The sequence below is a fragment of the Balearica regulorum genome, chromosome 4 (assembly GCF_011004875.1).
Source record: "Balearica regulorum gibbericeps isolate bBalReg1 chromosome 4, bBalReg1.pri, whole genome shotgun sequence".
NCBI classification, from domain to species: Eukaryota; Metazoa; Chordata; class Aves; order Gruiformes; family Gruidae; genus Balearica; species Balearica regulorum.
Window position 1 is genome coordinate 68,025,511 of NC_046187.1, and position 16,049 is coordinate 68,041,559.

The following is a 16,049-nucleotide window of genomic DNA, read 5'->3' on the forward strand; positions in this document are numbered from 1 at the left end:
TGGGATCATACTGGATCATAAACCAAACATAACAACAACATGTTGTTGCATAAAAAGTCAGCATTACAACAGGATGCATAAATGCCGTATAATCCATTACAAATGAAAGGTAATCTTTCTGCTATCCTTCGTTTTGGGCAAGGCCTCAGCTGGAGTTTTGTTTCATTTCAGCACCTCATTGCAACACCAAGTGGGATAGTGTCCAAAGGAGTGGAAAAAGTGTGATCAAAGGTCGAAGAGAACACATACAAAAACCCAAATACACTGTAATTGTTGATTCTAGGAGAGACTGAGGAGAAACCAAAATAACTTAGGTAAAAAAAAAATTAAAAAATTCTAGTAGCATAGATAAGGAAACAGGAAAAAGTAGAGGGAGGATATGAAATCTGCACCAAGACAAGTATTTAAATGCAAGTAAAACACAGCGGTAGAATGACCCAGTCATTCTCTTTTTGAATGTGTCAGCCATGCTGCTTCCAGCCTATCATTTCTATGATCCTGTTCTGCTGGCAAAGCATGAGGAACCAGAGCTGATGGAGGCGTTACATCAGCTTTTGGAATTAGTAACTCCTTCTGCTGGTGCATAAAATATTTTCTGCTTACTGATTCAATAAAGATGCCAAATCGAGCAGAAAAACTTGATTTTCCTCCAACAATGTATTACAAAAGACAGAGAAGCAAGAAGCTGAAATAAACCAGTTCTAAAATACTGATATGTACTGTTTTAGCAGAAATATGCCAAATTTACCACCTGCAGATATTGCCTTACAAATATATATGTAAATACTCCCTCTCACACACATCAGTGTGTAGGTATATGCACATATACACACATATGTATAATCTTAGTTGTAAATATGGCAGACATTTTAAAATATTTTCCCTTTGGACATCTAGTATGTTCTAAATTATTTTGTTTCTTATTGAAGTACTAAATTTAAACATTATTTATTATGTTTTGTGCATTTTAATTTACTGCTTCTTTCCATCCAAATGTTGTCCAACATAAATCCAAGGTAAAACCTGCCTACTGAAACGACAAAACACTCCACAACAACTTACTTAAAACATTTTTTTCTTTTTCTCAAGGCTGTGGGGAAGCTTCAGCTACTAGAACAGGCAGTACAGGCATACCTGAATTAGTATTTTCAGTTTTGTAAATTATTGCTGAGAAATTCCAGAATGCTGCTGTGAAGAATTACTATTTCTAAAATGAATATATTAACTTAGTACAATAAACAACAACAAAAGTCGAAAATAATTCCCTGGAGAACAGGAAAATACAATATACTCCTCCATAAAGAAAGTCCTTACAGATCATCTGCATGTTTTACTATTTTAGTATAAAAAGCCTTCCTTCTTGCAAACACACGATTAAGTCAAGACAAGAAAACAGTCTGGAGTCACTAAGACACTATTTTTAAAGCCCTTTAATGCCTACTTTTCGTTTTGTTTATTGGTTAAGCCAAGGAAACACTGTCCACAAAACACAGAGTAAGCATTCAACAATTTTCTGTTAGATGGCAAACATGTAACCAATATATTGCTGCTTTATTTTTTTCAGCTTTACTAGGGAGATAGACGCTAGGGCAAGAGGCATAATTACTGGGCATCAACATTATTTTTTAAGACATAAAGATAATCTGTTTAGAATTTTTTCAAAGTATATTATTTGCAATAAGCAACATATGAAGTGTTCAAACACTTAACTGTACAGGACTACAGAAGCATGTAACGAAGACATGTCAGAAGCCACTCATGAAGCCTTTCCTGTGGAAAAAAACATTTCTACTCAGAACCAACCTATGCTACACTGACGAACTACATAGCTATCTCTGCAGTTGCAGAAGACTATAAATTAGATGTCTAATAATTCCAGATCGAAAACTCTTCTCTCAAAAATTTTCCTTTCAAGTATGAGGTGCTCTGTGGTCAAAATCTAGAATTCTTTCAGTTCCTTTCCAATATGCAATTAAAGCACTAGGAATAACTAGTTAAACTGTCTAAACCTTGAAAGATCCTTCAGAGAAACTGGAGGCTGTGGAGGAATCCCAAGAGGACCATTTCAAATTCCCAACTGTTAGGGCACGACAGCTCATTCCTCAGACAATATTTAACACAAAAGTGCAAACTGCCTTGGCGGTTCAGTGATCAAAACATGAAGGAGCCGATGATGAAAAGCAAAGGCACAACTTGTTCACAGATGAAACATCAGACAGTTTACCAAAGACTGAAGATAGGATCTCATACAGCACTGTGCAGAAAGCAGTGTAGGAATGATTACAGCAAATGGACTAAGAGGAAGAATATATAGAATGTATAGCAGTCATACAGTAAAAATGGGAAAGTAAGTAACAATTCTCATCTGAAAGGAATGATCCCAGTTTGCTTAAAATGAAAAATAAAAAAGCACCCACGCCTTGTCAACATCTGCAGGAACCAAGCATTCCTGCCTTCTCCTGTCCAGGAAGAGTGATGAACTTGCTCTGCTGGAAACAGTTTACGACCAAAGGGAGACAAAAAAAATAGCCACCTATCCTTACAGCTAATTCTCTACAGAACTGAAAAAAGGAAAGGTACTATTGATTTTTCTGTTATGGCAACATAAATGAGAAATTATTCCGCTAAAGTCAACAAGTGTCATCAGCATATCACTTAGAAGATAAGAAAAAGAATCTGATATTCAGCCTGTATAGAGTCAGGAAGGGGCATTTTTTGGTTTGGGGTTTGGGTTTTTTTGTTTGGTTGGTTTTTTTTTTAAGGTACTGCTCATCACTAACTCACTAAAGATATGCATTAGCCAAATGCAACATTGCTGCAAAGTCCTTAAAGATCACAATCTGATAGGGATAATTTTCTATTATATAAATGTCTGGTGTTTACAATATTTACTCATCAACTGAAAATTACTTTTGTGATTATCAAGTAAACTTTAAAAAAAAAGATAATCAGTTCTGTTTTAAGGAAAAGTCCTTGGTTATTTTTCCCATACATTGCCTCAAGGACTACACCTCACGTGTGCTTTCTAAAACCCACTCTTAATAAGCCTACTTGAAAAAGCTGATGAGGAAGTCCCCCGAGATAAACAATCAGACATGAACAAATATCCAAATATTGTTTACCATTGCTAGTTTGAAGCATTGTGAGAACATTTTCCAATAGAAACTAACTAATTTTCAAATACGCTGAGATATCCTAAAGCACTTCTTGATGTGTTTCACTTCTTTCCAAAATTCTTGGAGACAGGCTGTAGTTAACACCATCACAAGTGACAGCTCAGAGACGGCTACTATTAGCGGGAACAGCAATGATGCAATGTCCCATGATTTAGCTACATGTTTCTTATTAAATACCCTGCCACTGAATGTGTTCACTGATCACTGAGTATGATAACCAAAGGGCTTCCTTAGCTTTGGAATGCATATATGAAGCCAGCAAAAAAATAAAATTATTTAACTTATTTTTCTTTAAGACAAAGCTCTAATGTTAAATAAAAGCAATGGTACATATAAACTTATCGGTCCTTCCCTTAGTAGGCGTAACCAATAATAACATAAGTCATTCACAGTCTTTGCTACTCATTCAGTGTTTTCATTATTTATTATTTTTCCTTAAAATGTGTATTATAGAGAAAGCCCAAGTTTTCACTATTATTGCCACAGATTTTAAGACAAATACAACCCCTGTTTTAGCCAAATGACAAGAAATAACTGTACATTTGGAGAGAACTTCGAAGGAAGCACGTGTGCCTCTGTAAATCAGTTTTCTAACAGGCCAGTTTCAAGTTTCTTTCCATCGTAACTCATGCTGTCAGTAGAAGATGATACCACATCTCTAGTATCGCTAAAGCTCTCAGAAGTTCTATCCAGAGGAGAGAATCACAGTAGATGGGATAAAATGGGGAAGACAATGAAACAGAAGAGTTCTTTATCATAGAAAGGTGAAAACCAAGGTGTAAGAGAAAGCAAATGAATCCTGATAAACAGGAGAGGATAAAGGTGCAACAGCTTGTAAGTCAGTAAGCTTAGATCACTGCATCACTAGTTTCATGTGTTTGCCATTCACATATTTTATAGCTAACAAATCAAGAAGGAATAAGGCGAATAGGCAATCACTAACTCTTGAGCTTTTTGGACTCAATTTAAGTATTTCAGTTTAAATATTTAAAGTTTCATAAAATGGGTCAAGGCCTTAGTTTCAAATCAACCCTTCTTCCAGTTGTCTTTCTCATTGCTAAAAATCTTCCTCTAAAAATTAATTAAAAGACATCTCCTCTGTAGCAGGATATTTTATGTATGCCAAAAAACCCCTCCATTACTAAAGAATTTAGAGTCTGCAAAAGTAAGATCAAAGAAGCAATCAAGAACCTGGGCGTAACACATTACGAAGAAGTTTTACAAGGCATGCAGTAATTCAACTTTGTAATTCAAAAGCTGAATTTCACCAACACATCATCCTATAGTTGAAAAACAAATAGCAGGATTGACAAAATACCAAGTAGGTAAATTTCATTAATAAAATTAAGCCTCCTACATAAATTCCAGCACAGCCTTTTAGTATTATTTAAAAATTTTCCCCATAGCTTAAGTATTGAAAAGTTATTAAAACTGCTGTCTTGAATGAATGAGGCACTTGCTAAGACTGTGAGACTGACAGTATGGATGCTATGACCCTCTTTGCATCCACAGTGTAGAACAGCATAAGCAATCTAGTATGGAATTTGACAGTACTATCTATTTTTAGTTTTATCATTAAGGACAGGATCAACTGCAATCAGAGATGATATTTGGAGGATTATTTTATGATTTAATAAAGGAAATGACACTTCTTTTTTCCTCTCCTTAGTTAATACCTGAGGGGGCGGGTGTGCGTGTGTGCATGAGAGAGAGAGGGAGAGAAAAATCACTGAGAATTACCATGATAACTGGTTAAAAGAGAGTTTACAAAAATAACATTAAAAACTTAGAAGCCAAAATAGCTTGGACAAATTTTTACTTCTCTTTTCAATCTTATGCACACTACTGTTAATAAATACAAGTAGTACCCAAAATTTAACCACTACTGACTGCTCTTACTGCCATTATTTGCAGTTTCTCAGCTTATGCACTGACATCAAATTTTCAAACAGTAAACCCAGTTATTTCAGTATTAAATTGGTAGCTCCACCTAGTGTTGTTCATGACCTATTCCAACAGGAACTAAAAAGCAGAGAGCTAGTTGTAACACGTAGCTGTACACTACTGCTTGCTGCTTGGAAACGCAGTTCCTCATGCACCTTGCATGCAGAACTGACACCCACGTCCCCAAGCTTCAGTTTCACCAGCACTGACTACAAATAGCTCTCATGGCCTTACACTTATAAAGCACGCCAAAATCTTGGATTTTTGGATTGCATTTTTGAAACAACAAAATACTGCTTTTAAAAATCTCAGGGAGACAAAAAAAACGGTGCCAGAAATCTTCTGGCAACTTACTTAGGGACACATTTTTATATCACTGGCTGCATAGAACTGCTATTACTGTGACAGACCCTTTCAGGCCTAGAAGTTCGTTCTCAGAAAGACTGTTCCTCCAGTACGGGCAGAGGAACAGCAGACGGCTCATCAGTTCCTATTAACTTGTCCTGGGGGATGGATATCTGTCTGGATAATGCTCCTATTTGGTACTGATGAAGCTTTTTGGAAAAAGGTATTAAACTGACTTGGGACTCAGTATCCTCAACCCAAGATGACTTTTGCTCTATCTTGATTGCAGCAACAGCTTAGCTTTAGTCGGGGTCGTGGCAGACCTGGAATGCAGACAGGACTGCCTCACCCCATGCAATACAGCAGTTATGTTGAGGGACTGGAGAAACACAGCAGAGGAAATTGTGAAATTTCAGAAGATATTTTAAAAGGGAAAGCTTACCTACATTGTTTCATTTGGATATACCTCCCCCCCAAAAAACCCCAACCAACTGGGTTGTGTGCATCTCAGATGATTGGGAAAAAAAAAAAAAGAAAACATTAAGTTGTTTTAAGTGATATTCCCCCCGCCCCCCAAAAGGCATTGCCACAATGATCCACTTTTGTCACCTCAAGAACAGCTCGCTGACGTTTTCTTTAAAGTGGTTGCACCCTACAATCTGGAAACTTCACTTCATAGAAATTCATTGGCTTCTTTACGAAGGGTGCACCCCAATTCTTTAACACATCCCAGTTGGGATGCATTAATTCTGTACTGCGCACACTGTACATTCCTCCAATTTTACATCCAGTTGGAATTTTAGAAGCTTTGGTTTTGAATCATGAATCTCAAAATAAAGTGGAGTCTCAGAGTCCCGGAGAAGACCTCCTTCCCTATGCACAACCAGGGTGGCAGATGACCCCAATTTAAAAGACAGTGTGACAAAAGCATGGTAATTTTGGTGACCATTTTTCCCACAGACAATTATATTTCCCCCGAAGACAGCATTCACTGTATGTTATGTTGCACTGTTCATGTTTTTTTATCTTAGACACAGCTATAGACTGAAAAGGAAGGAAAAGAATTAGTTAGATGTTGTGGCATCTGTGCTATGAAGACATGCTGAGGATATCTACTTTTTCAAATAAATATTTACAGCAGTCTTAAGTGTGTCACAAACCCATTTCTACAACATGAAACAAACTGGTGATTAGTTCAACTGGAACTGTTAAACTTCTATTCACAACCGCAAAGTTAGGTAAGCAGAGATACTGACAAAGTATTGTCATTTCTGGAATGAAATATTGTGCAACCTATTAATATGACTACTAAGTTTGCATGTAACACGAGTTTCATTAAAAAAGTAATTTTTTTCCATTTCTCATATGATTATTTGTACTCAGTTCACCAAAACAGCAGTTACAGTAACATTTAAATCTTAGAATAACTTGATCTAGTAATTCATTAAGAATGTTAAATCCACAAACTACAAGACACCCCCTTTTTTTTTTTTTCTTGCTAACACCAACCTGTGAACTTGTTTTTTAATTTTCTAAAAATCCTACTACTAAAGCTACCAGCAAGTAAGCAGATACAGCAGTTTTGAATGTTTCCTAATGGCTGAAGAGAATCAAAACTTTCTCCATACAATAACAGCTACTGGAACTGAAGCCTGGAAGTTCTTGTCACAGAAAAGCAAATCCTGTGCTGCTGTCCCTTAACACCATGTTCTCAATGGTGTCTTGTGTTTGGATTCAGATTCCGGAATCTGAAGAGTTCGCATCATTCTCCTTCAGGACCTGCTGATGCTACTGACTATATAATTAGTGATAACAGGTGGGTTTAGTGTCACAGAGTGAGAGAGCAAGCCTGGATCATGGAATCTAGTCTGCCCTGCTGTCTCAGGAACATACTCTGCAGGTCCTTCAAAGGTGTTGGACTTGGACTGACAGGTTGCTTTGTTTCAGAACTCACTCCTAAGAGCCAGAAGTCATCTTCAAATTTTGAGTCTCATTTCATTTAGGACCATTTAGTGTGACAGCACTATTTTTCATCTTAAGTAGCTTACAGTAAGTCAATTAATAAGCAATCTACATTTTGTTTTTAGTCATTATGCTTACAGATTTTTAAGCAGTTAACTTTATAAAATCTGAAAACAAATAAATAAGTAAATATTTAAACACAATGAATGCTTACCTGTAAGCATTAATGTAATCCTTTCTGTGTTGCAGAAGAAAATCTTTCAGCTTTCCAATATGAGAAATCTAGAGGAATAAAAATCATAATTAAACTTCTCTCAGATAACTGATTACTTTTACGTTTAAAGGTCAGAATTCCGCACTTCAAACATGAATTAGTAAAATTATTTATTCAGTAATTAAACAGAATCATAAAATTTACTCTTTTATAGTAGAATTTTCACATATTACACTTTGCATTTTAAAAGTTTTTACAAAAATTCTTTGAAAAGATTAAAAAACTCCTAAAGAATCAGAAAGAACTTTTGCAAACTAGTCCAATTTAAAAGACTTGATGTAGCACAAGATGCTTCTTATTTTAGAGAATGGAGGAACTCAGGACTCTAGTTTAACTGGCCACAGAAATGAGATGACTACCAATATGACTTCCTTGGCAGGTCTTGAAGGAGACATGATGGGGGGAGGAAAAGGGAAGAGAATTATACACATTAGTGGTATATATTTTCAAGGGGGAGGCAGGGGGAACCTTTCTAAAGCATATTATCAAGTATTCATTAATAATTCAGTGTAAAAAAACATGCAAGGAATTTTACAAAACAATAGTTGGTTTAGTTGACAAATACAATAAATGCAGTTTACTCGTGTATCTGGGAAAAAGCATCAGAAGCTGTTCAAGTCTTAAAATCCTATTTTCATGCAAATGTTCCTTGTAATTAAACAAACAAAAAACCACAGAGAAAGAACACAGAATAGTTTGGATAAATAGAAGATTAATTCCCCCAATTATTTTTTCACAAGATCAGCAGCTCTGAAAAAAAAAAGGGAAAAATTGTACTAAGACCGTAGTGATTTGCACAACTAAAAATGTTTCCTTGTGCAAATAGACATGCATACATTGCCCTATTATTATTTGCTCTGTTTGATTTTTACTACAACTCACGGTATTGGGCTAAAGTTTTCCCACTTTTCATGTTTAAAGTTTTCCATGTGATTAAGAGCACTGGAAATTTCATCCCATTCATAGCAAACTGAGTTCTGTTAGTACCTCCACTAGATCCAAAGTTTCCTTAAGTGTGTTAGCACCCTCATATGCAATAAGAAGGGAAATACTCAAATCAGTGCAAGATCAATAAGGTACAAAGAATAAGTTAAACCATTCTACAGATGTTACTTCTCATCACCACTGGAACTTAGTTTTTGTATACTAATCTCTTTCTCAGCGCAGACTCAGTATGTCATGAAATTTGCTGAATAGGTAAATTAAGCTTGACTATGAAAGCAAAACATTTGAAACAGTCATACAGTGTTTCGGTAGAACAATAATACTTAATAGGCAGAAAGAAAGTACTACAGAGGACAAAGAGTAGAAATATAACATAAGAAACACATTTCAAAACATTTACATTAATATGTGAACAAACACTAAACTAGAAAAGAGATTAGCAAAATTTTGTAAGTAATAAATCTTAATATTATTGCAAAAGCTACAATTTAGGAGTGATTAACAAGCAGAAAGAATCAGAATGACAAGCAAGAACACTGTCTTACAGTAATTAATTCATCTAGTCACAAAGAGCATTCTATTTAGGCTAAAATTGTCATCGTGTGTTTGAATTGCACTGACCCCACTTTGCCTCTCCTTCATTTGTAAAGCTATTTTCATGAATTTAGAATGACACCATTATGCCCATACTCGCATCAAGCTCTTGGTTCCCAAGATTTGCATCAGAAGTGAGACTTCTTGTTCTACTTTCCCTCAAAGTCTAACAGCATCTTCTGTGATCCTGCACTGCTGCTATTTCTCTTTTGCCTTTTCTTACCGTGTATTACTGGCATAGTTTTTAATTCAATTTGTTTAATTTTGTTGATATGGTAATGACAATTTTTACAAAAGAGGCCTCACTAGCATTAAAGGGAATGTGAATTTTATTTTTTTAAAAAAAATTTTTTTTTTTTTTGGTACAATGCTTAATCTTCTGCAGACACAAAATATCCCTGACTATCCAAATACAAATCTTGAAAATATCTCCAAGGTCATTAACCTACAATTATTCTGGGGTTATCAGAGGCACACCATACACTCTTTACAAAGTTATCAAGCTCCAGCATAAAGGTAATAAGGTATCTCCCTATTCAAACGGAAAGGCTTTATTAGAATCCTACAGCTCTTATTATGAATAAGAGCCATCAAATTTCCAGATTTACTGATTACCAACTTCTATCCACCTGTTCTTGCTTCAAAACAGTCCTTTCCCTTAAAGGCTCTGCTTCCCTGTGTGTATGTTTGAGTTTACCGTCAATAACCCTATTTCTCTCTAACGCCTGTAGCCCCAGACAAATGACCCCAAGCTTTTAGTTTCTTCTCACAAGATAGTTCTGAAGTTGCCTAACTCATAACTTTCCTTTGCATTTGCTCCAGTTTGTATCCATTCTTTTCCAACGCAGATGAGTAGAAGGACATTCACTGGTGTTAGTTAGTTTGTAAGTCTCACAGAAGCCACCCCTGTAGCCCCCCCCGCTACCAAAACCTTGCCACGCAAAACCAACACATTCAGCTGGAAATATCTTTTCTATGATCGTTTTCATTGATTAGTTTCAAGCTTATTGTTTCCATCTCTAAATGTATATTCTGTTGAATTTCTTTCTTCTCCCAACTCCAGACCCCAGAGTCATTCACCACTTGCTGTAATGTATCATGATCTTCCCTCTCCTTCCTCTCAGCATTCCCTCACCAGTAAATTTTACCAATCCATCTTACTTTTCTCATTCCCCAAAATACAAACAGTACTAAAGAAGATGAGTTTTAAAATCAATCCCAGAGTAATTCCACTATTAACCTCTCTTCAGCCCAATGCTTCTTTCAGCAGAGAGGCATTGCTGCTTCTTACTCATCTTAGTTAATATTTTCTCTGCTAATCTCCTCTAGACTTCCTATTAGCGCTTTATCAGACTCTTTACCATCAGACACCAGGTCGTCTTAACGAAGGAAAAGCAGATTTTCTTAAAGCAACAAACGGATTGGGTACATCCTATTTTTAGTAAGACAGCAAATTATACTGCATTGTATCTTGCTTTCTATTTATCTTTTTCCCCTTAAAACGTTTTCTGAATCCTAGACCACCTCTGGGTCAGGCCCTGCTGATGCTATTACCAGTTTCCCTCTGCTGACTTAATTATAGACATTAAATTTGCTGCCCTCTGCTCAAATGGTACCATCTTCAGTTCAATGTATTTTCATTAAAAATAGGTGCCTTGAGAACCTGGGATTTCTCAAATCCACTGTGTCTGAACTCAATCCAGACATTATCTGATAACATGATTTGACTGCATTAAAGTTCTGAGATTTTGTACAAATTTCCAATTCCATGGTCTGGTTCCCAGTACATATCTTGCTTTCACCCTGCTGGTCCACGGCTTTTTCCTTATTAATTTAGTCTGGAGATCATGCCTAAACTATTCTTAATCTATACTCCAGCTGCATGACAAATCCACTTTTTTTGCTAATTCTTTTTATTTACATAGACAAAGAATATTTTACCTTTGAGGGGTTTTAATGCCATTAGTTAACTCATTGTGAATTTTGCCAAACTTGACTTTATCTCTACAAAGCCTTCCCTTCTGCAACAGTTTTCTTGGCCAGTCTCCCTCTCCCTCCCTTTTTACTGCCTCTGGGCTAATTTCTTGTATCTTCTCTAATGAATCTTGCAAGTAGAACTAGAACAATTTTAAATCCCATTTGCATTTCAGCATATCCATTTTTTGCACTCCATTTACCCATCCATCATACCTACAACTTCCTATTTGCTGTATATGCCTGTTTTCAAAACAATTATACCATCAGTCAATGTAGCCTTCAAAAGGATAGATGAACGCAATTTGAAGACGAAGCACAAACACATCTGAGTACTGGCCTCCTGTCATAGATCCCATTCTCTGCCTCTGGTAATTAGTGACCTTCTTCTCTGAAACTCTGGAACAGAGAAATAAGCCTCTCCTTCAAGCTTGAAATAATGAAATTATTTCCTTTTTTTCCCTGAAGGGACAGGAGGGCTTAGAGAAATGCCCTTCATAGTTGCAATACTCTTGCACTGCATTAAGACTGAACTTATCTTACAGGGAAGAACACTACTGAATTTCCAGATATAACTGACATTTTTATGAGAATCAGGGGAAAAAAAAAAAAATACATTTCCTCCCAATATTGCCAACATCAGTTATATCACTATACTAACAGCATGTTCTCAAGCTTCTGTTCGCTACCAGAATACGGAGGGTTACGTTCTTTCTGACAACAAAGACTGCTTATGAAACTCCAAGCTCTCCCTCTTCTCTTTCCATTCCCACTGGCACTCCATTGAGGGTCTCTTGGGGGGGTTAAGAAAGCTTAAGACCAAATATAAAAAATTGGTTTCTTTCATTTCAGCTCCACCAATACTTGTATCAGCACAAGGGAGAGCAGAAGCTGGACAGCATCAGTAGGGCACTTCCTACAAGACTCATCTGCCATGAAAGGAGGTCTGTTTAGTTACAACTCAAGAAACTTCACATGATAACCTCCTAAGCTCAGGTACGAAAGCTGGAGACTCCAAGTGTTATTTAAAAACTCCCAAGTGTAGATCTGATCGTGAAAAATCAATTTATTCTGTACAGTGAAGCAGCAGCAGTTATCCACTGGGTGGCAACAAAAGTATCAACATCACACATGTAAAAAAACACTCTATATATTCACATTAAAGCCTGTAATGTAACTTTTTAAAAAGTTACTTCAGGTTCCAGTTTGCACTTTAAAAAGTTGATCTTCATCATAAACTACCTCTTTAACACACATATCTGTGGTTTTTTGCCACTGTAGATTTTTTAAACAGCTCTTATTAAAACATAAAAGCAAATATTGCATATAATGCAGGTCCAACACAAAAGGAAGCTGTGAATGGCTGCCATCTGCTACCACAGGTGGCATGCACAGCTCTATTTATACTTGGGGCCTTCACTAGAAATGGTACGTGTTCTTCTATTTAGAGATTTTTCTTAAGATTTCAGAGCAGGCTATATTTTTAAATAAGAAGAGAAACAGGAAAGCATTCTCTCCAAAGCAGCATCTTCAAAAGATGCATATACTTTAGAACAAAGACACTGACTCCGCTTCCTTCAGTATCTTAGCAATACATACAACATTTCTTTCCACTCCAACAAAGAATTGATCACTCATGAAACAGTAGGTTCCAATTTGCATACGTTTAACCCACTGCAAGAAGCAGCAGCATTGTTTACGATTAAAATGATTGGAGTAGGTTCCCGTGACATATTGTAGGGAGAATTCGACAGCGCTGAATAGTCATTTTCATTGAACAAACATAGCATTTTATCAAGTTTACTCTTCCATCAGAATAATAAGCAACTATTTACTACCATATAGAATTGACTGTTATACTTTGCATTGTACTGCCACTCTGAATTTTTAAAAGATGTACTTTGTTAAAGGAAACTTTAAAAAACACTTAAACCCAAAACATAATGGAAAGGCTCTTGCAAAAGTCATGAGACACAGCATTTACTGTTGATTCAGCACCACTGACAAGCACTGCTGATGGAAGTGTCTTGTTAACCACACATAATAAAAGTTTTACATTTCATTTTTCAATATATCCAAAAAGCCTGATCATCAGATGTCTTACCTAAATAGATCCCATCTACAGATTCATGAAAAGGTGACTACATTCTACAATCCCCTCCGCAAACAGCAGAAAATGTAAGACTGTTATAATATTAATATCTAGACACCTATCATGTTTTCGATTCTAAACATGCAATCAACCCAGACTTACTCATTGCCTATTTCAGAAGAAATTGAGAATTTCAGTAAGACATTAGGTGAGGTACAGGGACCGCACGTTTCTGACCAAAAAAATACAGTCTCGGTACTAGGAGGAGATACAATAATTGGTGTAAAACATAAAGTTGTTTTTATTATGAAAAAAAATGTTTTCAATGTCAAAACCATATAAAAAAAGAGGAATTTTTTTACGGTTATTGCATGAAACAAAGGCAAGCATTTTCAGAAATCTGGAATAAACCCCAAACAGAATAGATACTATAAACAGAAACCCAATTTATATTAAATAAATTTTAAAAGTAAGAGCTTGGGCTCTTAACCTAAACTATTACAGTTGGGAAAGATTAGTTAGAAAAGTTTTGATGCAGAAATAACTCCTATGGAGAAGTTTTCCACTACAAACTACCTTTGATCAGATAAGAGTTGTGACCTTTTTAAAACTACAACACACGAAATGCCAGGTCCCACACAGTTTCCTTCTAGCTCATGTTTTAAGCACTGTCAGCCCACCGAATTCACACAGGCGCCTGCAAGATGGTGCCTAAGAACAGACAAGATTTTGGTTTTAAAATACTTTTACCTGGATTTTACATATCAGAAACTGCAGCCTTCAAAAGACAAAATTATATAATTCCCCGATACAAAGATTAAACCAATTAAATTAAACCAAAGATTAAATTCAAGCTTCAGCTCTGATTTCAACACTGTGAAAACCGTTATTTAAAGGGGTTTGGATGGTGACGTACCAGTAGGCCATGAGGTGGTGCTGTCCTACCAGAATTCACTGCAGAGGAGCACTGGCTGCCTCCAAACACCAACCGCCCAGTTTTCAGCTGATTTGTCTCTTGAGGGGATCCATTTGGTTTAGGTTTCCCCAGCAAACGTGAAAGTTTCTAAAATGGGTCACGCAGATCAATTGCTCTCGTAATCTGAAACCCAAAAGAGCAAATAATATCTAAACTGTGGTGTGGGGGTGGCCCAAGGCTGGAAGCGGGTAGCAGGAAGCGAGAAGACAGCCAGCCTGGCTACCGCTAATCTCAGGAAAATTGTGACTTTGTTCAGTTTCTGCTTTACATCAGTACATATGGTACAGCAGCAGCAGCGGGCAGGGCAACATTTTAATTGCATTTTATTAGCAGTCTTGTATTCAGAGCAAAGGAATTAACCAAGAATGCGGATGTGTTGTATCAATAATAGTGTATGGTACAGGGCATAAGAACATTCAAAATTGAATTAATTGAATTAAAAGCCATGAAAATGAAGACTGAGGCATTTTGACTCTTCAAGATAAAGATAGTACAAAACTCTAAAAAGATTTTTAAAATAAGATGTGTAATATTATCAGTATTTTTCTAATTTAAAATAACAGAGTAGTAAAATTTTAAGGAATGACTGCACAAGTTTGCATTAGCCATTGTGGGATATCAGAAGATAAAACCTGTTTGCAGAATACCACAGGCAGTATTCGGTGATCATTAACAAACTGATTAAGAAACCTCTGAACTGCAGTAAGAGGCAAAGCCGATTACCTAACACCTGGTCTGGAGCAGAAAATGCTGCCTTTTGCCTAATATCAAACTGGCAAAAAAAAAAAAGGGTAAAAAAAAAAAGGGTAAAAAAAAAAAGGGTAAAAAAAAAAAGGGTAAAAAAAAAAAGGGTAAAAAAAAAAGGGTAAAAAAAAAAGGGTAAAAAAAAAAGGGTAAAAAAAAAGGGTAAAAAAAAAGGGTAAAAAAAAAGGGTAAAAAAAAGGGTAAAAAAAAGGGTAAAAAAAAAGGGTAAAAAAAAAGGGTAAAAAAAAAGGGTAAAAAAAAAGGGTAAAAAAAAAGGGTAAAAAAAAAGGGTAAAAAAAAAGGGTAAAAAAAAAGGGTAAAAAAAAAGGGTAAAAAAAAAGGGTAAAAAAAAAGGGTAAAAAAAAGGGTAAAAAAAAGGGTAAAAAAAAGGGTAAAAAAAAGGGTAAAAAAAAGGGTAAAAAAAAGGGTAAAAAAAAGGGTAAAAAAAAGGGTAAAAAAAAAGGGTAAAAAAAAAGGGTAAAAAAAAAGGGTAAAAAAAAAGGGTAAAAAAAAAGGGTAAAAAAAAAGGGTAAAAAAAAAGGGTAAAAAAAAAAGGGTAAAAAAAAAAGGGTAAAAAAAAAAGGGTAAAAAAAAAGGGTAAAAAAAAAGGGTAAAAAAAAAGGGTAAAAAAAAAGGGTAAAAAAAAAGGGTAAAAAAAAAGGGTAAAAAAAAAGGGTAAAAAAAAAGGGTAAAAAAAAAGGGTAAAAAAAAAGGGTAAAAAAAAAGGGTAAAAAAAAAGGGTAAAAAAAAAGGTAAAAAAAAGGGTAAAAAAAAGGGTAAAAAAAAAGGGTAAAAAAAAAGGGTAAAAAAAAAGGGTAAAAAAAAAGGGTAAAAAAAAAGGGTAAAAAAAAAAAATAAAAAAAAAAAAGCAAAAAAAAAAAGCAAAAAAAAAAAGCACTGTCTTTCACAGTAAAAAAAACCAAAACAAAAAAAAGTTTGCTTTTAAATGAAACACTTTTTTAATTCCTGCTTTACTTAGCATGTATTTATAAATACTGCCTATGGTTCTAAAATTGTGTCTCA

At 35.4% G+C, this 16,049-nt stretch overlaps 1 protein-coding gene across 2 annotated transcripts in view; it reads right to left on the reverse strand.

Moving 5' to 3' along the window:
- STX18 (syntaxin 18) overlaps positions 1–16,049 on the reverse strand; it is a 73,006-nt gene that overhangs the window by 27,747 nt on the left and 29,210 nt on the right. For both annotated transcript variants that reach the window (XM_075752497.1, XM_075752499.1), the window contains exon 2: positions 7,642–7,709. In XM_075752497.1, coding sequence (XP_075608612.1) covers positions 7,642–7,709 — 68 coding nt within the window. The remainder of the gene's footprint in view (positions 1–7,641; positions 7,710–16,049) is intronic.